This window comes from Ambystoma mexicanum, chromosome 4p (genome assembly GCF_040938575.1).
Source record: "Ambystoma mexicanum isolate Mex_15411 chromosome 4p, UKY_AmexF1_1, whole genome shotgun sequence".
Classification (NCBI taxonomy): domain Eukaryota; kingdom Metazoa; phylum Chordata; class Amphibia; order Caudata; family Ambystomatidae; genus Ambystoma; species Ambystoma mexicanum.
The window spans coordinates 1,170,832,007-1,170,859,311 of NC_090927.1; the positions used below are offsets into that span (position 1 = coordinate 1,170,832,007).

Below are 27,305 nucleotides of genomic sequence, written 5' to 3' on the forward strand. Positions count from 1 at the left end.
GTGATGACAACCAGCTGACCACACCTTTGACAGGAGAAAGTGATCGCACTGCGGTGAGGTTCTCCTGATTAGTGTTAGTGCGTTCTGGTGGCAGAGCAAACAAACCAAAGAGGAAGCCACTAAAGCACGCAGCTTCCGGTTAGCAACCTTAAAAGCACACCACACCGAAAGACTCATCTGCACTACACATGTGTCCCCTCCTAGCGATGCCTGCGTTTGATGCTCATATACCAGTTGGATTTCTCATGCTATGACTTTATTGCTGCTGCAATCTGTTATTTAAACAACAAGGGTATCCCTTCTGCACGTGAGTTCAACAAAGTGTGCTTGACTCGGCATGGCCAAGCATATTACATCAAAACAAGGGTGTTTATTTGTGTATATGTAAAAGGCATAATGCATGCATTAAGCGGCCTGGAGTCCAAAGCCCAGGCTTTACGTGGGTTGGTACTAGTCGGACTAGGCCCTGGGAATCTCCACAAACTACTTCTGAGCGGGGCAGAAGGGCCCCTCCCAGAGTTCCATTCGGACCCACAACAGCGATTTCTTCAGATCACCGTGTGCGCAGTCTTCTGTAACCACTATGTGGCTCAAACACAAAGTGTGCATCGCTTTTGTGTCCCAGTTCAGACAACTAGGCTTCTTTCCTTCTCTCCTGGCCCCATGATGTCAATCAGTTGCCCATCCTGTGGCCAGAGCCTGAACGCACCCAGAAGCTGAAGTGTCTCTATTTTAGCAGAGCTGGGCATTAGTGACAGCCAGAGCCTTACAGTCAGGTCTACCAAACTGCAATACAAGTCTGTGTAATCTCTTCTTAACCACAAGGAGAGTGCCAAGCATGCAAATCCTCAAAAGGAAGCATAGTCTAGGATTGGCTAGAGTAGATTCTTATCAACTTTCACTGCTATCAAATGGGATCTCTCCCTCACCTTCTCACGCCCCCTCAGCACCATCTGAATATTTCCACATCCCTAGTCCACGACTATTTCCCTGAAAAGAGACACTCCTCGCTTCTAGCAACTACCTGCCACCTATTGCCACTCCATGCATGTCACATTCCCAAGGCCTCTTATCATAGATCTCCTTGACACATTCTCCTGTACTGACATACACAAAGCAAGGCTACCTTCTGGGCAGGCATCACTCTTACAGTTCATCAAAGCCGCAGACACTCACGATGGATCCAGGCCACGTTACCGATCAGCAACTCTTTCCAAAAGGTGCAAGTACGCTCAGTCACACGCGTATAATGTGGTCAGATATGACAATCTGCATCATTCGTTAGGCCCCACAAAGTATCAGAGGACACGATCACGTTTACACGCAGTCTTCTGAAATGATCTTGATTCTTGAGTATGTTTCATGGGAACATAGAAGAACCCAACTCAACTATGCCAAGTGGATGCTCTCTCACAGGGGCTTCCACAGTGGCATGAAGCGAATGGGTGGGAGGCAGAGATCTTGAGTGGCAGCCAGCATGGTATCATTGGTTTCTCCTGACTGCCCCTGCTTTGCCCTGGAGCAGAAAAGGTGGGTATAGCCCACAGGAATCAATCCACTCTATGGACATACGTACAGCGTGGAGTGGCTTTAAGATTCCCTGCACGATACGGGAAACAGGCACGGACCGTCCTGTTCAGGGTTTCCGCGCGGGGTTACTACACGACTAGGAGAAAGCGGCGGATGTGAAGAAAGTCATAGCATGCCTTTTTCTGGGCTTTATCTCCACACTCAAAACATCAAGATAGGGGCTCTAAGTAGTTGTAGTGCCCTTTCAGAGATGCTGGGATCAAAGAGTTGGGAAGTATGTCAGTGTAGAGCGAAAACAAAAGGGCAACTGCTGAAGGTTACGCTGGCACTTTCATTCTTCTCAGCGGCTTGTTTTGCTTGGGTGGGTACAGGTGGCCAAAGAGTCCAAAGCATAAATCAACAGACAGGATCGAAGCATCTGTCACTTCAGGTGAGTTCTTCAGACGATGGCATTTTGAGGCAGAGCTTGCTCGAACCAGTCTTAACAACATCAACGAGTACTCAATCCTGCCCTGGCCGCATATGACTTCGATTGGGAAACTTTTTGAACACGCAATAGGAGTTTGGAGGTTAGTTTCTTTGACTTACCTTATATACCGGTATGGGAACCAGGTAAAATATTTACACAGTCGACTAACACCCAGCCCTTTGTGTTGCCTTATAGGTACACAATCAAGCTGGAAATTGTGACCACAAGAACAAGAAACAATAGGCTCTAGGGCCCTGAAGAAGGATTCAGGAAGAATCCGAAACGCGTTGGCAAACACAACTCACACCAGTGGAGCCTATTGGGATGTTTATGTTTACATTTTGTGACAGAAATGTGTAAAACCTTGATGTTATTACACTAAGTTGTGTGAGGTTACTACACAACTAAATATTGTATAGCTGGAGTGTCAGTAGACATATGTTAAGCTTGTTTATTTTTGTTTAATTGTATCTGAAGAATTTCTTTTTCCTTCATGGCATTAACCTTAAAATTATATTTTTGGAAATAATCAGATTGAATGTGTTGACTTACATTATTTAATCAAGCATTCAACTGTTTGAACTTACCTCAAGCCCTAAATTTATCATGAATGTATGTGTTGGTACTATCAGCCCAACCCAGGCTGGAAATTGAATAGGCTTTCAACATTAGAACAGTGCACGTGCTCAAGTGTGCCCCGAGCGTGTAGATTCGGGTCCTCAGTCCATTTGCAGAACTTTTTGGGGATTTTCTAATCCCACAGGAGTGCATAGTGGGGTCACCTGTTGACACACAACAGGCCTTGTTTTTTGCCTTCGAACCAGTCGTGGTCACAGTTGGGATTTGAAAATGGCAGAATTCTTTCAGATGGGTTGATAGAGGGTCACTTGGAAAGAACACCAAACTTTTCCAGTTTTCAAAGCCAGGTTCTGTTTTGAGAAGCAGCAAATCACAGAGAACGCCTAAAGCCCTTGAACAGTCCAAAATCTGCTCATCATGATTATCTTCCGTTCCTGAGACTAATGACCTCTAAATGGGAAAAGCCCTTCATGGAACCTGGACTACCACCAGAAAGGATTGTTCTTCTAAGCTTATGGCTAAGCCCCTCTGAGTGCAATCTCCAGGGCTACACTGATGTCTGCTGTATGTTCTTCTAAGAGGCTTCTTGGCATAGGGTGGAACATGTTCACACCCTCTCTACCACTGGGGCTCAGCTCGTAGCATTCTCAATATGGATTCTAAGCAATCGACTTTCCTAAAAACAGATCCATTCAGCCCTAATGATGAGGCAGAAGGATCAGAGTCTTCGGGAATCAAACTATTGCTGAGAAAAAGCAGACGAGAACCACAGAAGGGTTGAGGCATTTTATTCCTAGTTACCCACACCAGAACTTTCCTGATTGAAGTAACGTAGGAGTAGGCATGGGCAGTGTTCCAGAAAACATTTGGAAGCAGGAGTATTTTACTCCCTATATTTTGAAGTTGGGAGTAAAATGATTTCTTAGGGAGTAAAAATGTAAGTCCACTTCCAAATGGGAGCATTTTAACTGGAAAATGGAAATGTTTTTGTAATAATTATTTCTTTGCACCTGGTTATTCATGCACATTAAAAGATACATGTTTACTTCTTTCGATCAGGCAGTTGTAAAAGCAGCTTATCCCTGTGCAAGTACATGCACTACTGCTCCAAACATATCCATGGAGCTGCGTGAGTGAAAACAGGGGCACACGGTTCTTTGTGTCTGTTTCCTATTTTTTGTTGGCAGTATTTTGACTCCCTATTTTTATTTTTTGGGAGTATGTGCCTATTTTCTGAGAGTAAAATTGGCCAATGCGCCCCTTATCTGTAGGGCTGGCTATGGGGAATTAAAATTAATCAAATAAAAAAAGAAAACTCTTAACATAACGACTGGCATTGCCTTTCTGACTTGGTCTTGGATTAATTTCTTGTTCCTACCTCACTGGAAGTGAAGGATGTTCACAGGTGACACTACATGTCAACCCACACATTTCTTGTTCTGCCAGTACTTATGACCAATGCCCGCCCAAGATACAAGATCTTTAACCTCTTACGCTAGACATTTAAGGTCAACCTCCTTTGTATGAATGATAAAAAAACAATGCTCACTGAACCATCCAAACTCCCCAGGTATCATAGCATTGACAGGGACTGCAGCTCTTCCCGGGATTATGAATATTGAACATTTAATCATTTTGAATGCTTTTTTAAACGTGTGAACTATGATACCTTCCAGGAGTCTGAAACCTTTAGCACGCCATGTGTTTTGCACTCCGGCTCCCATCAATCCCATCCAGCATAGTTCGAGTCAAGGGATCATGGGAGGCATAGTCCAAAACATCTGGGGAGCTGCAGGTTATTGGCATCTGATATAGTATCGGATATATACTGTCCTGTATTGTCATGCTTGTATTTATGTTCCCTATTCAGGTTTATGTACTCAGCCATCAGTGCTATTAGGTTTGGCTTTTTTAACCTGTGTGCAGTTTTTCTGGTACAGTTACATGCACAAACAACTCATTTTAATTAGTACCCAGCGAGGTACGAACAGGGACAATCAGATTCTTACAAACGATCTGACTGGCCCTCGCCAGGTCGTTACTTGGAAGGGTAAGACTTACCTGAAGCGCTCCTTTTGGCCCGGAGTTCTTTACCTTTCATCCCCAGCCACCATAGAAAGGGAGTAGGGACAATATGTTGTCCCCTCTCCCTTTCCATGGTGCTCATTTTGTTTGTTTAATTTTTTTCTATTTTTTTAATGGCCAACATGGAAAGAGAGAAGGGGCTATGTGCAGTCCCTTCTCCCAGATCCCTGGCGGCCATTCTTTTTGCTTTTTTTTCAAGATGAGAAACGGTTTCTACGCTGTTTCTGAACATGAGAATAAATGCTATTAGTACCCTAGTATGACATGCCGGGGTTCTAATAGCAATAGAACCCTTGCAGGGGTGCATTACCGATCTGGTAATACTATTGCTTTAATATAAAATGCACAAAAATGCCACATACACGAATGAACCACAGAGGCAACACAGGCATAAGGTCGACACTCATAAGGACAGATCAAACATATTGTCACTGAAACAGACGTCCACGTCCCCTGTTTATATCAGAAGGAGCATTTTTAAAACTATGCTGAACAGCATTCCACACGATGTGAAGCAGTCCTATCCACTGTCTTAAACAGTAAACCCAATTCCACTTCCGTGCTGCCCCTCCTGAGCTCCCGCCCTGCCCTGCTCTCTCTAAACATTACAGCAGCCTCTGCTGCTCCCACACCCTGCCTATAACCCCTTGTGTGCCACCCCGATGCACAGGGCTCCGCTGATTCTCCTACACCCTGCCTATAACCCCTTGTGTGCCTTCCCTATGCACAGCACTCCACTGCTTCCCCCATACCCTGCCTATAACCCCTTGTGTGCATTCCCTTTGCACAGCACTCTGCTGCTTCCCCCACACTCTGCCTATAACCCCTTGTGTGCGTTTCATATGCACAGCGCTCCGCTGATTCTCCCACACCTGCCTATAACCCCTTGTGTGCGTTTCATTTGCACAGCGATCCACTGCTTCCCCCACACCCAGCCTATAACCCCTTGTGTGCCTTCCCTATGCACAGCACTCCACTGCTTCCCCCACACCCTGCCTATCACCCCTTGTGTGCGTTCCCTTTGCACAGCACTCCGCTGCTTCCCCCACACCCTGCCTATAACCCCTTGTGTGCCTTCCCTATGCACAGCACTCCACTGCTTCCCCCACACCCTGCCTATCACCCCTTGTGTGCGTTGCCTTTGCACAGCACTCCGCTGCTTCCCCTACACTCTGCCTATAACCCCTTGTGTGCGTTTCATTTGCACAGCGCTCCGCTGATTCTCCCACACCCTGCCTATAACCCCTTGTGTGCCTTCCCTATGCACAGCACTCCACTGCTTCCCCCACACCCAGCCAATAACCCCTTGTGTGGGTTCCCTATGCAGAGCACTCCGTTGCTTCCACCACACTCTGCCTATTACCCCTTCTGTGTGTTTCCTGTGCATAGCACTGCATTGCTTCCCTTACACCGTGCCAATAAGCCCATGTGTGCGTTCCCTATGCACAGCACTCGCTGCTTCCCAGCTAGGCCTGTACTTTATAAATCCCACACATACATGCAAAAAGCAATGTCGCTGCTGCTCTTCTAACCCTGGGTGCACTCGCTGATTTTAGGAGAGTCAACGCAAGGGAGCTGTGCTATCAATTTTGCATAATACCAATGTTGGGCCATTGGTATGAGTGGTGCCGTCACACCATAGATCTTGGGGTAGGTGAGCAGACAGAACTGGCAGACTCCAAGGCCATTCACTGCACCCTTGTACTCAGTGGAAAGAATAGAAAGATTGATGCTTTGGCAACATTTGACTTTTGACCAACCATTAATCGCTTTTCAATAAAGTGACACATTTGGTCAATGTTTGCTCAATTGAAGACACGCAGCTGTGAATTGGCGAAACTGAAGTTGCTCATTGTCATCATATAGACATAATGGTAGCTCTCCAGCTCAGCGTCATAGTTGTCAACGGGAATTTCCGGTCTGTGATTAGTAAATGAGTTGCAATATTAATGACTGGTGACTGCAGTTTATGAGATATTACTTCATCCAAATCGAGAGATCAAATTAACTCCAAAATTAGCAGGCACATTATTGATTCATTTAATGAAAGGAACACTGTCTGCCGCCAGGTGCTGTAGACACTGGGTTCATAAGGTTGCTTAATGGGTGCAATATAGTTATAACATGGCCACCCACACCAGTGCCCAAGTAAGCACTGCAATCGCAGCAACAATATGATGGAGAAAGGACATGGTGAAAGGGCATGGTGAAAGGGCATGGTGAAAGGGCATGATGTTTACAGCCATTCTCTTATAGAAGACTCTTCCTAGTTTACAGTGCATCTCTCTGTGATCAGTAACTCACACATGTGCTAGTCTCTAAATTTCTGTACACATTCTCAGTTGTTGCTATGGTTGTGCCAGAGTTTAATTTCAACCAGGAGATAAGCATATCTGCATATTTTATTAAGCGATAGGAACACGTTGCAGAATGAGAGCTAGATTTGCTGTATATCGATAATGTTTTCACATTATTTGTAGTATACTGACACCCTTAAGACAGGTATAGCTCTTGAATGCTTCTTTGCAGTTGTCAGAAGCCACGTTCTGATGATATTTTGGTTCCTACAGCCTACTGGTTGATGTTTCATACAGTACACGTTTAATTTGCATACCCACAATGCATTGCTCACTGGTTCTGAACTGTAGAACTTCCAAGGATGGCTACTGGCTGGTGCTGTGGCATGTCTTGTTTAGCTGAAATGGTTTATTCTACTCTCACACTGCAGGTAGAAGGTTATTTATGTATTTTATTTTTTAAACCCACCATAATATTGACGTGGTGCAGGTGCACTTTCTCTTTGTGACTCAGTCTAAGAAAAGTTATCTGGATTTGAGAATGCACAGCTGTTATCAAATGGAGGGAACCTCTGACTAATGTTCCAAAGACTGGGAATTGTTTTAAAAAAAACTGCTCGTTCCATTCTTTCACTTTGTCTCTATTTAACACATTTGTGTTAATAAAAAAACAATAGGACTTTGTTTTGAAACAGTTATTCTTTGTATTTGTTATTTATAATGACAGTGTCTCCACACTTAGGATTAGCATCCTTGTTCTTTACATTAAATGGGTTTGAGAGCTGACAAACATTCAGATTCTAGAACTGGGCAGATGTATTCCTCCAAGAAATATCCTTGTTTGGGGTCCGCATCCTGGATTTTTACAAGACATGTTTTAGCCTAGCTGAGGAGACCCAAGTAGGACGAAACATTTTCTGGTGTTCCTTCTGTTCCTAAAGATGCGGCGTGGCCTAGCAGTTCCAGCCAGAATGCACTCTTTGGGTTAGACTAAGTGTAATGTGTATATGGTTGGTTGCTTGTGGGCTAATAAAACGATGGAATGGAAGCTTCTATACGTCACAACTTTGTAGCGAGTCTCCTCGAGTGGGACGGGGTGTAACGAAACATTGCTTGCTTTGCCGAAGAGATTAAGCAGCACCTGAATGATGAAATCCAACGGGGAACAACCCTGTCTGTAGCCACTTGAGTTTGAGCAAAAATACTACCTTTCATGGGAGTGCCATGACTGATTTGGATATCACTGTCCCCGTTCTGCAGTGTTGCAGTCTAAAAACGATGGATGATTGAAAGATGCCCAGAGCAATTTCCAGTGGTTATAATGAATGGAACACTTTTTCGTGTTTGTAGTTAGCACATATTAGGAACCTATGCAGTGATATATGGACATTTATGCACGTGTCACTACTGTGCACAGGTGGATCTGCTGATTATGATCCTAGTCTAGCCCAAGTTTGGACTCTTTACCAGAAGCCAACAAGTCGTATCCACAAGCGCCAAATCCACCCAGGTTTTCAGGAGAGCCCCACAAAATCAATTGAAATATAGAGCATCTAAATGGGAGTTAACCTGGCGTGGTTGGTGTTCTCGAGGGCCGCCCTTGGAGACTCTGTACCAACACCCAATGAATCACATATGCTGTTGCCTGGAGTGCTACACTCTGTCCATGGTCATTGTTGAGGTAGGGGAGGGGCCTCAAGCACTAGGTCGGAGCTGATGAAATCATTTGCATACCAAGACCAGATGCTATTAATGCGCAAGCGGGTGTGGCAAAAGGAAGTACACAATCACTTCCTTGAGGATGATTTATACAGAGTGTGTTGGGTCAGTTTGGTGGCTTGTTACATGTTTGCAAATAGTTTAACTGAGCGAAGCCCTTATCAGATTTGAATATTTTAGAAACGGTTTTACAAATTGCTATTCATGTTCTCAACTCTGGAAAATCGAATGTCACATGTCACTGCAGGAGTCCCAGTATGGAGTCAAATGTCATATATCACTGCATGAGTCGCCTCAAGGAGTCAAATGTCATATATCACTGCCGGAGTCACATTATGGAGTCAAATATCATATATCACTGCAGGAGTCACAGTATGGAGTCAAATATCATATATCACTGCAGGAGTCACATTATGGAGTCGAATGTCATACATCACTGCAGGAGTCGCATCAAGGAGTCAAATGTCATATATCACTGCAGGAGTCACATTATGGAGTCAAATGTCATATATCACTGCAGGAATTGCATCAAGGAGTCAAATGTCATATATCACTGCAGGAGTCACATTATGGAGTCAAATGTCATATATCACTGCAGGAGTCACATCAAGGTGTCAAATGTCTTATATCACTGCAGGAGTCACATTATGGAGTCGAATGTCATACATCACTGCAGGAGTCGCATCAAGGAGTCAAATGTCATATATCACTGCAGGAGTCACATTATGGAGTCAAATGTCATATATCACTGCAGGAGTCACATCAAGGTGTCAAATGTCTTATATCACTGCAGGAGTCACATTATGGAGTCGAATGTCATACATCACTGCAGGAGTCGCCTTATGGAGTCAAATGTCATAGATCACTGCAGGAGTCACACACCTTATGGAATCAAATGTCATATATGACTGCAGGAGTCGCATTATGGAGCCAAAGGTTCTTTTCGTAGACACTGGTATCAGCAGGGCATGGATACACGTGGTGCTATAGGCTGTGACTTCCAGCTGCAGGCTTGGAGGGAGAGCTGGGCTGCGAAGTGTGATTGGAAGGTGCTGAGTGAAAGGGCGGTTGGGCGGGAGGGCTGTGCATTCCTATGCATTCCAGTGAGCAGAGTGGCAGGCGGGATGCAGGCATGCGTGGGAGAAGGGGGACGGAAGAATGTTATCTCGTGAATGCGTTGGGCAGAATGAGATGGGGGCGCAGGACAAAGAGACGATTATTGTCCTTACTCGAAAAGCTGCCTCGGCCACAGTGAGCTTTTCAGCTGCTGTATTGATTGATGCATGACCTGGGTCTGGTAAAGAGGGGGTTGCTTCTTCCAGAAGTCTAGATTCACTTTAAGAACAACCTTATGTTGCCTATACGTCGATTTGCTGCTATACGTATGAATAAGATACGGGTAGAGCAGAAGGCAGTTGCTTAATGAAGGAGTGATGCGAATGGAGTAGGCCCAGGGAGATTTGTTATGGAGAAAATCTCAGCCGCTCATCCCGGCACACAGTGGCGTCGCTAGGGTGGTGTCTGGGTGGGGCCCGTGCCCCTCCCTCTGAAATCCTGTGCCCCCGTTGTGCACCTCCTACCTAAGGCGAGCACTGACCATGTTCTCTGTTCGTGGTGTTATTTGTGACACTCGTTGAGGCAAATGTCTGCCGATCACACGGCAAATACTCTCCTTTTGCCTCAAAGCGAGCAGTGATCGAGCAGCTTGCAGCCCCTCCCATCAGAAAGTAGCCACGAAACTGCTAAGGATGGGCCACTAGTCACTGAATTGTTTCGTGCCTACATTCTGATGGGAGGGGAAGTGCAGTGGGGTGTGGGTAATTGGTGTGCACAAAAGCCTATCTGGAGGAGTGCTTGTGACATCACACATTACCTTTCATAGGTGCCCCCCCTACTTTTGTCTGTGCCCCCCTTTACTTTTGTCTTTGGCCCCTTCTGTGCCCCTCCTAAATTTGATTCCTGGCGACGCCACTGCCGGCACATTGCTCCTCCATGCCTCTCCATGCATCACGCTTTTGCTATGTCAGAGTGGGTTTCTGATCTTCCCTTGCATGCCCATATGTGCAGCACTCACTTGCATGGTTTACCATTCCATATCTGGGTGGATTGTGCACCTGGCAGAAAGTGAGCCTGCACATTATATGTATTCCAGCATGTCGAATATTTATAAGGCAGGCACAGGACGGTTCTTCTAGTTAGGAATTTCTTCAACCACACCGGGGTTTCTTCAGCCATGCCATTTTCTGTAGTGGGCATGGTGGCATTGTAGTTACCACCAATGCCGGGCAAGAGTCCCAAGCACGGTGTTCTCCAGCCCCTTTTTTCATGGCCTGGCTTCTGCCAGCTTCTGGACACGGGCTTCTGGAAGGCTTGCAAAACGAGCCTTCTCTTTCGACCTGCATTGTTCTACCATGGAGTTCACTTACTGTTTTCTAGCTTTCTGGCTATTCACTCTATTTGGCTTGGCCAATGCAAGTTCTGACTCTCAAATGTTTCTCCTTCTCCTAGTGCAACAGAACTCTCACTCTGGAATGGCATTCTAACATCTTCCAAAATATCTTCCTTTTCGAGCCCTTCGCTCTGCTACCTACAACTCTGAGGGTCAGGTGCTTATCCAGACAGAGAGTAGGGGTAGATCTCTCTCCTCTGCAGGTGCCTTCCTCTGGAATGGCCTCCCTGCCGCTCTCAAACTTGAGCCAGACCACCTGAAGTTCCGGGAGCTGCTCAAGACCTTCATTTTAACTGTAACATCTACAGCCCCCCAGCGTCCTTGCACTTACCCAGAGCCGCGCTGCCCTGGCTGCACTTACCCTTTTTCCTCTCTCCTTGGCACCTCCCTCTCTCGCTTCCTCCTGCACTTTTGCGTTGTCGCACTTGCACAATCTGAATGACACAAGGCCTAGTAAGATTGTTTGTCTTGTCCTCCCTCTGTCTCCAAACCTTGACTTGTCGTGCCTATTTACACTTGTATACAGACATGTTATAAATGTTTAATCATATTATATCATAACACCCTCCAAGTCAGGAGGCTTTTGCCTATTTTTATAAGTGTTTTCTAGGAGAAACTATCCTAATGAGTGCTCTGGTTGGTGGATCTAGTTTCCTATTTGCCGGGTCATTTGTGATTGGATGTTCCCTAAGGGTTTCCCCGTACCCACATCTGGCCTTCGCATTCACTTGTTGTCAGGTGTTGTGAGTAGTTCAACAATTGCAATTGGCCCATGCCTCAGGCCCGCACTATGAAATTATGAAAGGCCTGGCCACCATTACGGGATCGGGCAGCAGTGTCAGACGGTCAGCGTATCCGATGTTGAAGCTTGCCTTGTACAGGTGGGTCTGTTTCCCGGCTCTCAGTCCCTGTGCATGGATGCAGATGCTCATCCTCCCTGTTCTCTATTGCTATAGTAGTATTCCCATTTGACTTTGGTTGATGTCCCATGCTTGGTATTGAACACACAACGTCAGAGGCGTTGCTAGGAGGTGTCTAGGGGGCTCTACAGCCCCGGGTCTTTTGGTTGTAGCCCTGCATAAAAGCTCACAGGCTACATTCAAAAGGCTAGCTAGCCCCAATTCCCAACAATCCAGACATTAGCGTAGCCCCAGATCTTTTCCAGACCTAGCAACACCTGTGCATGACGTACACTGGCTACTAAGACCCAATATGCATAGGGAACCACAAAAGGGACCAGAGCTCTCTGTTGGATCACCCACATCTATAATATGGGTATCAGGTGATGAAATTGCGGCAAAAATGGCGCCGGTAAAAGAAATCGCAGCAAAAATGCCCTGGTTTGACCCGGTAAAGGTGTACCCCATTATACCATTTAAGAGGATTGGGGGTTGCAGGGGTGTCCCCCGCATCTATTACAAGAATGTGGCGGCAAAACCACTGCATTTTTTCCGCAATATTTTGTATCCACAGCCATTTTTGCTGCGATTTTACAACATGGAACCATTATATGTGTGTCACATTGGGCATGGGGATAATGTTCTCTGTGTTTCCCCCCCTCTGGAAGGGTGTTGACCTTCAAAAATAATGATGCACCCTCTTTTACCAGTTCTAGGAGGCACGGCATCCCCTGCCTGAAATGGAGGCAACCTCAGCATCTTTTGGACCCTGGGTTCACCTGTGGGGGAACTAGGGAGACTCCGGGGGATCCACCTGATACCAGCTCAGGAGTTTCTTCACTTAACCCATGGCATCCCGGGGCCTGAGAGTTCCCCACACACCTGCAACGGGTGATAAATAGGTGACTTCATCACATCAAAAAGGTGTTTTGGTTAAGTGACACTCTTTATATATAACAAGGCAGCTTGCAAGCTGGGGTAAAACAACCTGCACAATCACAGCCTCCACAAACAAACCACAAACGTCCAAAGTCTCCATTTTCACCAGCAATCCAAGTACACTTCATCCAAAAATTAAAGCAAACACATAAAGAAGCAATATATTCCCACATTTCTTGGTACCCAAACATTGCTGCCTTTGTATGATGTGTAAACCTGTGATTTAGAGAGCAATTGCCATGCAACTATCATCCGGTGATATGTTCATGGTGAACTGCTCTTCACACGCTCCTCTGTAACATGCCAGTAGGCACTTGCTCCGCTCACTTGCAGCACAGTGAAATACTCTGGCCGAAATGTGAAAGCTGTGCGTCACCGTCATGCACGCCAGGTTCTCCTTTCAGAAAAATCGGCCACACCTATTCAAAATGGGGGACATGTCTTCTATGTCAATTTCACCCTTTTTGACCGTGCAGTGACAGGAGAATCCGTGTGGTTTCATTCATTGAACTACTGACCAACCTTTCCCTCAATGCTTTCAACACACCACTGCTATAATCCCATTGCTAGGCCCCAAGTTTACCAGGGCATTCAGCAGGTAATTGTGGTCCTTGTGCTCCTTGCACATACAGAACAAAAAGCCTGCCTAGAGGTTGTCTCTGCATATTTTTACACTCTGAGCAAAATTCCTAGATTTGTGAGGTGGATTGAGGGCACTGGTCGTAAGTATCGATTTCACAAGCCCGTCTGCTCCGCTTCATAAATCTGTTAGCATCCCCACTCGCATGCAATTCTGATGCCATTGGAGATGTTGCTGAATTCTTTTGCAATCAGCTGCAAAAAGCAGGAAGATTTCACATTAATCCATGGAAATGCCACCCGCTGTTCATGGACTAGGCAGGCAGCATCTACATTTCATTTTGACAGTTGCATAATTCTAACATGGAAACCCGGGTCCACCACGACAGTTGTGTTAAATTTGCAGAATCTATCAGAATTAATCAGAATACCCCAGAGGGGATTGCTGTCATGTTAGACAATTTGTAAGTGGTCCCAAACCTGCTATTCATGTGGCAATCCAAAAGGCAACCTTTTCTGCTTAACTACTCAAAGTTATTTAGTACAATCATAGTTTAACGCTTTTTTCAGAAAGAGGGAGATATTCACATAATCACGGCAAACATTAAGCTCGCCATCACACATGTGCAGCTCAGAACACTCCTGTATTCAAGCATGGATTGGCTTGTCAACACTACTCAGAAGACACTCACCAGCATTGCTGTTCTTTTTGAAGAAATTGTTGGAGCTGGATTTCGATTTTGACGTCCAGGACGTAGAGTTGGAGCCTATCGAGCTGGACGACAAGGACTTCCCCATGTTGTCGGAACTGATCTTCTTTGTGGTGTTGGTATGAGTTTTGCTCCAGTCTAAAAGAATAAAGAGGGAAAGAAGGAATCTAAAGTACACTCAAAGACAAAACACAGGCGACCTAACAGGCATATAGTCAATTTCAGTAATTAAAGGTTCCAGGCAATAATCTCCCAAGAATAATTACCAAGGCTAATCAGCAAAATAGAACCATCAAAAGACCTGGATGTACATTGAAACAAAGGTAAAGAATAGAAACAAGCCGTTTTCAAATGAAGAAAGGAAATAAAAGACTTTTTTCTTTTTACTTGAATTTTTGAAAATGGAAATGATGGCCAAATACAAGTATTTGCGATAATCGTCTTTGTTTCTTAATTCTGTAGACGTTTGAGGAAATCACTCTGTAACTACCCTGCTTCCCCGTGCAACTCAGCACCCCTTCTTATGGACTTAACTATTTCCATCTGAAATTTTACTTTTAAAATATGGGACTCACAGACAATCTCTAGGGGTAGTTTTAGCCCCAAGACAAAAGGAAAATGCCTTTGACTGACTGAGGCCTAAACGTGCAGAACATTGAACACTCACTCTGGGCTGGCAGAGAAAAGGCCAGCATGTCAATTTCAGCACTGCCAAATAAATGGGCCCTTTGCTGAAATGATAAGGCCCAAAACCAGAGGCCTACTTTCCATTAAATGTGACTGATGCCTAAAGTGTAACTTTGCAAAAGCAGAAACAGTTACCATGGAAAGGTGTGCATTTTGCAGCTTAGAACAATAAACACATGGGAAATTAAACTCAATTTGCCAGAACTAACTTGAAAGGCCCATATTAAGGAAATTGGTGGCTTGTCAAAACTGTTTTAAAAGAAACTGCGAGAATGAAGATGGACAAATATATGTTGTATTTCAAGACATTAGTGCAAGTTTCATGTACTAAAGTCAGAATGTAAAAGCATCATATATTTTCTGTTCATAAGGAGCTGTGCTCAGCTTAGTGGTTTTTCCACAGCAAGCCAAAAGGTCAAGCCTGCATCTTCGCCTTCTCTAAAGAAAAAAAACATCTTTTTGAAGCTATATCCTGGCTGGAAAGGAATTTTTGGGGGTGAGGCGCTAAACACCTGGGTAAACAGGGGGGCAGCCCTTAATGGGTTGACCTTTCTAAAATACTTGGAAATAAAACTCAAATGCATGGTCGCTCTCCCCGAGATGCATACCAGAAGGTACTTTATGAACATGGATGTGGATCTTGCCTCTCTGCTTCCAAAGATAAGGACCCAAATGGGCATTTGCCCTGGAAGAAAGAATGTTAATGGATTTATACTGGGGCAAACCAACAAAGAAGCAGATGGCCTGAATTACATGTGAGGTTATTTGAAGAAAAGAAATATGGCTTTAGTGGAAATTCAAATCATGTATAATTAAGAGATTGTCATGAGGTTATATATAGGATCAGATTGTGTTGCTTGTCTCCTGAACTATACATCGCACAAAAATGGTTCAAGTATTATTGAACAGCTTAGGAACAGGCCTAGCTGTAGTGATAACACTACTTACAATTTGACCATGGAAACAAGTGTTACACTGTATGTAACATTTTGTGACACTGACTCAGATAACTCTTGAGTAATTTACAAAAAACTGTCATTTGAACCTGCAACTTGATGCTGTAACGGAATTCATTTAATTAATTCCAGCATGATAAGACTAAGTTAAAATATATATATTGTTAGGTTTAGTTAGAAATTATAGAAATCAGCCACATTGCCATTTTTAGGTGCAAAACTGAAATGTGTGAAAATGATATGCCAGATGGGTGGAGTCATAAATTCACAGCAATGATGCCTTGTAATTTCAGGAACCAATCATTGCAATGAGAGTCACAATAGAGGTCCAATTCAAATAAAGAGCCAATAAGCTGGCACATCCCAATTTTAATAATTTGCGTTGGAACTGCTGACCAAATTGATTGATTGATTGATTGATTATTTATTTGTATAGCACCTATACACAATGTGTTTCAAAGCGCTTCAAGGAGGGAGGGAACATGGAAGAAAACAATTACATTCTAACAAGTCCTTGAGACAATTTAGAATGTGAAAAATAACTCTCTTAATCAGCCTGGCGACGTTTCAGATAGTGCAAGTGCACGGAACAATTAAGGAGAAGAGGGAGAGAGAAGAATGAGACAAAACCAGCATTAACATTACTGTGCCTGACGACAATTGATGTAGTGATGAATAACAAGAGAAGGGGGAAGGTGTGGAGAGAGGGAGGAGAGGAACAAACAACCGACTATCATAATAGGTCAGATGATGATTCAGAGTAGTGCTGGGAGAGTGGGAGTAGAAGACAAGGAGGGGAGGGGGACAGACAAGTTGCTATCAGAGGTCATGGGACAAATGATAGGAGTAGGTGCTAATGGACATAAAAAGGGAGGAAGAGGAGAGGGGAAGGTGGCTGCAAGACAGGCAGAGAGGGGAAGCAGAGGATGGGGGGGAGTAGAGAGGAAGGTGGCTGCGAAGACAGATGGCTACGATTACTATGCCTACCGGCAATTGAGGTAGTACCAGGCTTTAACAAGACAGGGGGAGGGAAGGAGGTGGAGAGGGCAGGTTGATGAGAAAGAATGGTGGCTCCGATTACTATGCCTGACGGCAATTGGGGTAATGCCAGACTTTAACAAGAGAGGGGAGGGGGGAAGGAGAGGCCAGGTGGCTGCAAAGACAGGCGGCTACAATTACTACGCCTAATAGCAATTGGGGTAATACTAGACTTTAACAAGAGAGGGGAGGGGAGGGAGAGGGCAAATGGCCACAAAAGACATACTAAAAGCTGGCTGGGACGCCTACCAGGAGGGGCAAATCAAAGGGGATTGATTCTGGAGGTATCCATGACTGAACCTGAAGAGGCCATCTGACCAGATACCTGTCCTTTCCCTTAGCATGAAACCCAGAGATATTTTATGTAAGTAACCTGTCCAACCAGACGAAGACTTCTGGGGATCAGTTTGATTCACATCTTCCCTTATTGATTGGATGGGTAGACTAAGTAGATCCTTAGTATTTTTACTAAACAATAATGTAATTAATTCCACTATACCCAACTAACGTGGTGATTTCGAAGAAATTCAAAATCAACATCGCTTCCAGTGTCAATAACAATACACAGCCTGATTCATGGAATTATTTGCATGAAAAACGCAGATCTGTGCGCCTTTCTACCTGAAAATCCCTGTTTGAAGTATGGGGGTTTTCAGGCAGAGAGGCGTGCAAATCTTCGTTTTTCACGCAAATAAATCCATAAATCAGGCTATCAATCTGTTAAAGTAATTGGGTATTGCTATTTCTCATTGCCAACCGCTAATTCTCTACAGGAAACTTCTGTACTTATCAAAACAAAATTCCTCACTGTTCCTCGGGCCCTGCCTTAAAGCAGAGGGCTGCTGAATGAAAACTGAATGTCTGGGATTTTGTGTTGGGGCAGAAAAGTGTCTTGTCAAAATTAAATAAAGTGACATCCCTAATTGAAAAACATACTCCTTACTAAGAGTGTAAAAGTGACTCCTGGTAGAAAAGACAATCAACATTGCATTGTGGAGAAGGAAAAAGGGTTCTATATACATGAAAAGTGTTTTGTTTTAAAAGTCTGTTGTTCTCCAACACTGCTAGCATTAACTAGATTAAAAATACAGAGTGCTGCATGTTTGAAATAGTTTTTGCAAATAGAAAAGTGTTGCCTATTATTCAAATTAAACTTCATGTAAAGTATAGTGCCAAGCTTATGATCTTGTCATGTTTTAAGGTGCTGCGTCATTGTTCGCATTGAGGGATTTGTGTGTGTGTTAGAAGGAAAGAACTGTTTATTTGACAGGTGTTTTAGTTACCTGAGATGCAAAAGTGAAAAAGCACATGTGGTGTAATCTTAGATCTTTTCTTAATGTGAATCCCCAGAAAGTGAGTTCTTGGTATTCAAGCTTTGTTTTGTGCCACAGAGAAAGTGGCGCCCCGTGTGATGTTGTGTAAATATTAACTTTCCTGATTAATTAATAAATATATATTCTTTCTATATACCAGCCTGGTTCTTGGATAACCTATTTTTCCACTGTGTGGCACCTCGGTCAAACAAGCTCCTGCCGCCTTCCCTTAGCTGCTTCATCCTCAATGCATTAAGCATACCCTTAGCAGTGGACTGAAGGGTTACACTAGCTGATAACGTACCACTTCATGTAACAAGTGGAGCTGCGGTTCAATGTCAGGCGAGCCATGCACGCAGCAGGACCTAAAGCCACAGTCAAATACTGAACATTGCTGCATGTGGTAAACCAGCGAGCACTGGGCAGAGCAGTCTTGTGATTGGCAAGTTAGATGTTAAGTGATTCACCCACTTACAAACATATCGGTCACTGACAGCTTATGCGGAAAAAATAAATGGCTGACAATGCAATCATCTTTTTATGGATTGGAATTCATTGGAAGATTTAACACTGTCCATGTTGTTCAAAAGGGGATTGATGTTTCTACGTGGATACCAGCATCCTCGAGAATGCCCTTCGCACTCGCATAGAGCTAGCTGTATTTCCAAACAGATCAGTGCCAGGTTCACATGGCAGATCCTAGGAGGTGGTGGCAATGACAGACCTTACTTTGGATGATCAACACTCTTATTAAACTTCTGCATTAAACTTTATGCCAAGAAAAGTTGGCTCTTGAACTCAAAAACACGGGTGCCTGAGTTATTCTGCCCTTAAATTGCATTGTTTCCTTTACACTCCGTTTCTAAATCTTTTCCATTCATGCAGCAAGCAGAATCTTCTTTTGTGGCAAGCAGCACTGTATGAATGTAAAATAATTCCTGACTTCGCCACTGATGCACAGCAAAAACAGTAAGAATATATGTCTAGACTTTACCCACTAAAGTGGGCCAGAACAACATAGGAACACTCATGCTGCCTTCCCTCCTAATGTCCAGTGAAAAAAGACATGCCACAGTAAAGAAACATGTGCAGACTGGACCCACCAATGTGGGTCTGTAGAACATAGGAACTCTCATCATGCTGCTTTCACCCTTGATGTCCAGTAGAAATTGTCATGCCCCAGTAAAGAAACAGGTCCCGGCTGGATACATATGAACACTCAGCATGCTGCAATCACCCTTGGTGCCATGTAAAAAAAATGCCGTGCCACAGAGAAGATTTGTCCAGACTGGACCCACCCATGTGTGCCAGTACCATTTAAGAACATTCATCTGAGGATTTCACCACTGATGCCCAGTAAAATATGCCATACCACAGTAAGGCATTTTGCCATTGCTTTACCAACCAATGCGGGCCAGTACTATGTAGGAGCACTCATTATTCTGCCTTCACCCTTCAGGCACAGTAAAAAATGTTAAAGAAATATGGGCAGACTGGATCCACCAATGTGGGTCCGAACCACATATAAACACTCATCATGCTGCATTCAGCCTTGATGTACTGTAAAAAAATGCCCTGCCACAATAAAGAAACACTGGATCCACCACAGTGAGCCAGTACTACGTAGTAACTCTCATTAGGCTGCCTTTAAGCTTGATGCCAAGTACAAAATACCATTTCACAGTAAAGAAACATGTCCAGAAAGGACCCACCAAATGTGGGCCAGTACCACAAAGGACAGTTCATCAAGACGGCTTCACCACTAATGCCCAGTAAAAAATGGCCTACCATAGTAAGGAAATATGTTCATACTTTGTACACCAATGCAGGCCAGTAGTGTGTAGAAGCACTCATTATTCTGCCTTCACCCTTGAAGCCCAGTAAAAAATGCCATGGCACATTATAAAAACATGTCCAGACAGGACCGACCAATGTGGGCCATTACCAAGTAGAGAAGTAACAGATTGTGCTAGTTAGTCATGCTCGCCCCACCAAATTTTGCAAAGTGAAATCGTCCAGTATTCTTTTACATAATTCTTGCTTTAATGTAGTCAACTCTTAAGAAAATACAGCCAACACGTGATTCGACATTAAGTCTTTTTCAAGGCATTGGTCACTGAGTGGATGTTCCCATGTGCCTTGGCGATTTCTTTTAGTTGTGGCGGGATTGACAAATGATTTATCTAATGTGCTTGTATTTCTATAAGCGGTGCTAATGTTAGCGTAGATCAGGAAATAATCCTTAACTGGATAGTATTCCCGATTAGGGGGACCCTAATAGGGGGACTAGATGAAATCGCCAAGGCACACAGGGACATCCACTCAGTGACCAATACCTTGAAAAAGACTTATTGTCGAAACATGTGTTGGCTGTGTTTTCTTAAGCGTGGACTACATTAAAGCAAGAATTATGAAAAAGAATACTGGACAATTTCACTTGCAACAATTTGTTGGGGCGAGCGCAACGAAGCACGACTAACTAGCACAATCTGTTACTTCTTCTATGTCATGGGGTTATGAGTAGGGCCTCACTGTACTAGCTGTGCTGCACGGTCCAACACCTGAATTCTAGGACTAGAGCGCACCGGAAGTCGGGCATACTCAATTCTTATTACATGAGTCCCAAGTAGAGACACTCGTCATGCCGCTTTCCCGTTGGCGCCCAATAAAAAAAATCCCATCCCACACTAAAGAAATATGTACAGACTGGACCCAGCAATGTGGGCCAGAATGAGATAGGAACACTCATCATGCTGCCTTCACCCTTGATAACTGGAAATAAATGCCATTCCACAGTGAAGGAATATGTCCATACTGGACAGAGAAATGTGGGACAATACCACACAGGAACACTCATTATGCTGCCCTCACATGTAATGCCCAGTAAAAAATGTTATGCCACAGTGAAGATTTGTCCAGACTGGACACACCAATGTGGGCCAGTATCCAGTAAGAACACTCATTAGGCTGCCTTCACCATTGATTCCCAGTACAGAAATGCCATGCCACAGTAAAGAAATATGTCCAAATTGGACAAACCAATGTGGGACAGTACCATGTGGAACCCTCTTTATGTTGCCTTCACCCTTGACATTCAGTAAAAAATGCCATGCCATAATTAAGATTTGTCCAGTACCACGTAGGAATACTCATCATGATGACTTCACCCCTGGTGTCCAGTAATAACTACCCTACCATAGTCAAGAAACACGTGCAGACTTCAACCAGCAATGAAGGCTTGTGCCACATAGGAACTCTCATTATTTTGCCTGCCCCATTGATGCTCAGTAAAAATATGCCATGCCACGGTGAAGCCGTCCCACTCTCCTGCACCCCCAATCAGAGTCCTGCTGCCCAGCTGGCCTGCACACTTCTGCATTCATCAGTAATACAGCATTCATTCTTCATTCACTCTCGTAATCTCTCTTGCACCCATACAGCATTCATATACTCTCACATAAACACACGTGCCCAAACAGCATGCACTCACTCGTTCACTCTCCCACTTACAAACAGGAACCCTTACATACATGCATACACAAATTATTTTTCTGATTTTCTTACCTGCAACGCGCTCCATATTCCAGTCCACTCAGTCTCACGTGCCTGCTGTAATGAAGGTGTTCTTGCACCAGCACAGCATAGAACAGGAAACAGGAAGCTGAGTGTGATTCTTGGTTCCTTCATATAAGCAGCGGAGACGGAGCGCCTGCCTCATGCTGGCCACTGGATGTGCAGGGAGATGCAAGATCACACCGTCGCACATTCAGGCCTGTAGTCGCAGCCTGCATCCCCAATGGACCATGCAAGACAGGGGAAGCAAAGTACCACTAGGATTGTATGGCTCGTTGGAAATGTGCGCTGGGGGACTGTTAAACTGTTAAAGGGAAAAGGCATTTCCCTTTGACAGTGTGTTTTCACTTAGCTGGCTAAATTCTTCCATAATGATTGGCGTATCGACGTCCCATCGTCCCATCGCCCATTATAGATGAGCCCCCCTGCAGAAGTAAACGCCTGCGTTCTCTGCTCTGCTGACTTCCGCTCTCTGCCTCACCTTTCTCTGTTGTCCCGCTGGATCAGGACTCTGCATAATCAGGATTGCAAGTGATCTAGCAATCGAAGCAACGTATTGGTCCTCAAGAGACTTATGTTGCTCTCAGCTGAAATGTCAGTCTCTCAGTTCATGTTAAAGTTAACGTGTAGGGTAATTTATGGACATTTCTGTAGCAACAACTTTGCCAAAAAGCATTTGAACGATTGGAAGGATGATGTAAGGTTTGATTTCTTAAAGGGCACTGCAGAAAGTCTAAGACAGAGTCCAAGATCAGTATTTGCAGACATGTATCCCAATGTGCAACCCTACAGTTTGCCTTGCATTTAATCGTGATTCATATTTCCAACATAACAGGGAAAGGAGAGACTAGATTAGTTTATTTTAATGTTATTACACCATAGTATATACGAGGCTGAGTGTTTTTCATTGTTGCAAAATAGGTCTGGCTGCATAAGCCTTCAGTCCAGAGTAGCTAGACGGAAAGAAACTTGGAATGGGTGCCCTTACCTGAGTTGTCTGCCAGTCGTAGCTTGCCGCAGCAGAGATGCCGCCGCCACTGCTTCTGTACGTTCTCCTTCATGGCACAGTGAAACACGAATATAAATAAACCTACAATCGGTAAAATGCAATTTAGAAATAGAACAGATGCGGAAGGAACTTATGTAGTGTGAAGCAACGCCTACTAACAAGCAAAGCTTGAATGAAAATATATTGCATGACACTGAGCAAAACATAGAACAAATAGCATAAGGCCTTCGGTTCTATTTCATTTCATCGACTGTCGACATTCCGATGGTTTTTAGGAGTATTTTTTACCGAAAAAACTCATTGAACTTGATTTATTTTTATTTTTGGGGGGGATCCCTCCCAAGCCCACGTACACTATAGTTTTTTAACTATTCCCGACCCCCCCAACCCTTTATATACACTTTCCCAATCCCCTATATATTTCAATGAGTTTTTTCGGTAATATATACTCATTAAAGAAAACATTGAAGTTCTGACTGTCGAGGAAAGAACGTTATACCAGGCCTTCATACGCCAGTTAAAGGTAGCAAGACCTTGATGTAACGGATTAACCTTGACTTTAGGCACTGATTGCTGTAAGGACGTGTGTGTCACAGCAGCAGATAGGGTTGGCCCAACGTGTAGATGGCCACGTCACTGGCACTTAAAAGTTTACAGTAAGGAGGTAGAAAGTGAGCTTTCACACGTTTATGAAAGAAGAGACCTGTCATGTCTCGCTGGCGCCGCGACTCCCTTTGGCGGCGCTGGAGATTGCAGACTATGTCTTTGTTTCCCTCTCCCAGCATGGCTCCTGTTACTATGGGTAGCGGTGCAGTGTTTCCATCTTCAGTCAGACGTCCTCTGACGTCACCACGCTGTTCCAGGGATCCCGGATATGGTGCAGCGGAACCACAGCTCAGCGCGTCGCTTCTCTCCCCAGATGCTCCGTAAGTTCGCAGCTAGGGTGCATGTTACCTACATCCTCGCCTTTAAACGTACCTTCTCTCTCTACCTACCTACAGACTTGTGTCCTTATCCAGCCTCCCACTTCCGACATCCGAGACTCCTCAAGACTCTTCGTTAGTCACTCCCTTCCAACACGCTGGGTACTGCTCTTTTCTCACTCCTGTCTTATTTTTCTATGACTATACTTCAGCTCATACCCTGTTTGTTTAATTAGAGTACAGAAGCAGTCAGAGTCCCGCGAATAGAATCCTTCCTGCGTTGAAGAGCGGCATACCGAGGACGATTGGATCCATCCTGCTACATCTTTGTTCCGGCAGGGTTTTCTCCCCCAGGAGGGTTTCCCTGGGATCCCTCACACAACCCCTTTTTCCCTTTCTAGGAGAGGGGAGGTGTCAGGGTCCCTAGGGGGCTCCCCAAGTGCCTCGTTGATTGCTGCACCATCAGGTTAGTGATTGAAAATCTTACAAGACCTGCCTTTGCTGAAAATATAGTATAGTTTGGTCTGCAACCTTTGGCTTTTTAGAGGTTTTGGACTGCAAACTCTGTCAATCCTATTAACCATCATCAATGTGAGGGATCATGGGAGTTGTATTCCAAAACATCTGGATAGGCTCAGGTTGCAGATCCCTGCGATATCTTCTAATACAGGCACATTTGCCAACATAATTTTTATCTGAATTGTAGAGTCATTAAATAAAACACACACTGACGCTCTCCCTATTAAATTCTCTTCCCTTATTTGCCCCTCACAATGTGAGCTCTGGAAGTATCGGGCGCCCATGTTATTTCCGACGCAACAAGATATACAAAAAGTGGTGTCTTCTTGCTGTTGACACCTCTGAGACACAGGCCCTTACTCTCTTCTCTCTTATTGTTCCCCTCTTCTGGGCATGCTCTCAAGCCCTCCTGAAGCATATTTTCACTTCTGCTGTCTTCTTTCTCTCTACGATTCTCCTTTCTGCACAGGCCTCCCACCCGATTTCCCCACTTTGCACACTTCCATTATCGCCTCGTCTTCAGTTATCTTTCAGTGTCTTGCGTGTGAAGGTCTTCATGGCTTGGCTCATCCTTATTGATTGTCTCTGGTTTTCCTCTATCTCTCTTATCGCTCCCTTCACTCTTCCTCTCAGTTCTCGACCTGCGTGTGCTTCTTACCAGTTTCATTCTTTTGAAATGAAAGCTCTCAAGCTCTGACTAGTGCGTGTGTCTTTCAGCTTTCTCTTCTCCATACCTCTCTCAAGGTTTATTTTTTACGTTTCCTTTTACTGATAAGTTCTCTTTTGTCTAGCTCGCTGAATTTAGCCACAGCTTCATTTTCCTGCTGCACTGTGGCCCATGCAATTACAGCGGGTGAAGGTAAGAGATCCTGTTCAATATATAGGACTTGCACATGCCATGTGCAGGAAAGCCCTTAACCAATGTACTTTGATGTAAGTGCTTTATATGTCCAACTAGCAGAAAGTAACCGTTCTCCGAACGGTTCTGTGGACAGGCATGACAACACTCTCATCAATTGTTGAAAATCAATGATCCTGTAGGTCGCTGTTGTGATTTGCTTATCGCTTGATGTGTCTTGCACTCAGAAGTAAACTGCACTGAGAACGGGCATGTGTGGCTGGCTGACAAACCCCAGAGCAGATGTTGGGGATCGGGGGGCGAGAGTTGGTGTGCTGCTGCATACTGGGACCTACTGTGCTCTCTCCCCACATGTTGCCTCACCCAGGTGGGGTGCAGTTCGTTGTGGTGCATTGGAGTGCGAATGTCCCAGAAACTGTGCATTCTAGTGTTGAAGACCCGTCCTTCTGCGACCACATTGATGTTTCGCTGATTTCAGGCAACCCTGTCATGTGTGTAGGAGCTGAAATTTGGGGAAAGGGACAGGGTGTCCAAATGTCATGTAGCCAGTAATGTCCAGAGGGTCCTAACAGGTAACTATGCAAAAAAATGGGGTGCAGATTGGTAAAACGGTGCGGAATTGTATAAGGGAAACACTTTGACAGGCCACAAACCCACACATTCAGAGTTTTGCTGAAATCTGGGGAAAGGGGTGGGGATGTCATGTTCCAGTATTGTCCGGAGGGTCCTAACAGGTAACTATGCTAAATATGGTGCAGAATGATGAAACAGTGTGGAATTGTATAAGGAAAAATGCATCGCCAAACCACAAACCCAACCACAAACCCACACATTTTCACTTTTATAAATATAGATAGATAGAATTAAATCAAAAGGAAATCCTCCTCTTTCCCACTGTTTATTTCATGAAAAATACTCCAAGCAAATATGATTTGTTCATGATTGAAAATGCACCTTGAAGCCTTTTTTCTAAAGAGTTTTGCTATACATTTTCTGTGTATTTATATCATTATGCGGGAATAAGGCAGATTTAAAGACAACCAAACCAAGAGGACTTTAAACATTTTATGAATGTGTTAGGGTGACAGAAAAACTCTCTATGATGTAGTTACTCATTATGTGACCAAAAAGATGTTTTGTACTACAACTCACATGATCCTTCATCACTGACTATGCTGGCTAGGGATCATGGGATTGGTAGTCCAAAACATCTAAAGGGGGCACATGATCAGTAACCCTTATCTACGATATCCAGCTTACCTTGCAGAGAGTTGAAGATGGCAAACAGGTACATGAAGGCGATTTGCACAGGTCCCCAGGCGAAAAAGGCAAAGCCCCAGGTCATTCCCAGCAGGAAGGTGAGGCTCACCACACTCCGTACATTACGCAGTATTTCTTCGCGCATGCTGCGGCTGTTCCGTTTCCCGTTCCGCCCACAGATCTGCACCATCACCACCACAAACATGGCGACGTTCATAAGAAACATGATTCCAAAATAGGCCACACATGTCACATAAAAGACAGTATTGCTCGTGATCCAGCAACTGCAAGAAAGAAGTCACCAAAATGTAGGATTACTGCTCATGTCTTGATGAGTATTGCATAGTTTCACCCTGTAAGCATGCTTGAAACCACACGGCCCGTTCTACAAACATACGCACCATTAAGTGGTACTCCAATGTAAATGGAAGGGATTGCGTTCAAAATAAACATTACAAATGCATTGCAATTCTCATATTTTCCATTGAAATGTTGTCATTGCAGGTTGCTTCTTTTTCTATTGACCGGAGCTACAGTAATCACAATGATCACAGTGAGTCCGACTTAAATCGCTGAAAGCTTTGTTTAAGTTCGAAAAAGGTACTTAGTCTCGGGAGGATAGGTTAGGGGCCACGTGCTCACCTTGGAAGCAAGAGGACATGGAGCAACACAGGTTTGATCACCCGGGTCCGTGCTTAGAAACCTCTGGGTATTAAGCGTGTTATAAAAAACCTCTCCTTTCATACTTACCTTTAACTGCCAGGCATTTGTCAGAGAATATTATATGGTAAAAATGTCCGTTGGTAAATTGAAAACACCATCATAGAAGAGATTACTGAAATCAGATAGCTCGGTGTCCAGGTTAATATATCTATAAGAGAATGGAGTTGGATACAAGACATTGTGCGGCAAA

At 44.4% G+C, this 27,305-nt stretch overlaps 1 protein-coding gene across 4 annotated transcripts in view; it reads right to left on the bottom strand.

Annotated features, from left to right (window-relative positions):
* ADGRG6 (adhesion G protein-coupled receptor G6) overlaps positions 1-27,305 on the bottom strand; it is a 606,009-nt gene that overhangs the window by 13,257 nt on the left and 565,447 nt on the right. For all 4 annotated transcript variants that reach the window (XM_069606809.1, XM_069606811.1, XM_069606808.1 and 1 more), the window contains 3 exons: positions 26,393-26,676; positions 22,811-22,912; positions 14,238-14,393 (listed from right to left, as the gene is read on the bottom strand). In XM_069606809.1, the coding sequence (XP_069462910.1) occupies positions 14,238-14,393; positions 22,811-22,912; positions 26,393-26,676 (542 nt within the window). The remainder of the gene's footprint in view (positions 1-14,237; positions 14,394-22,810; positions 22,913-26,392; positions 26,677-27,305) is intronic.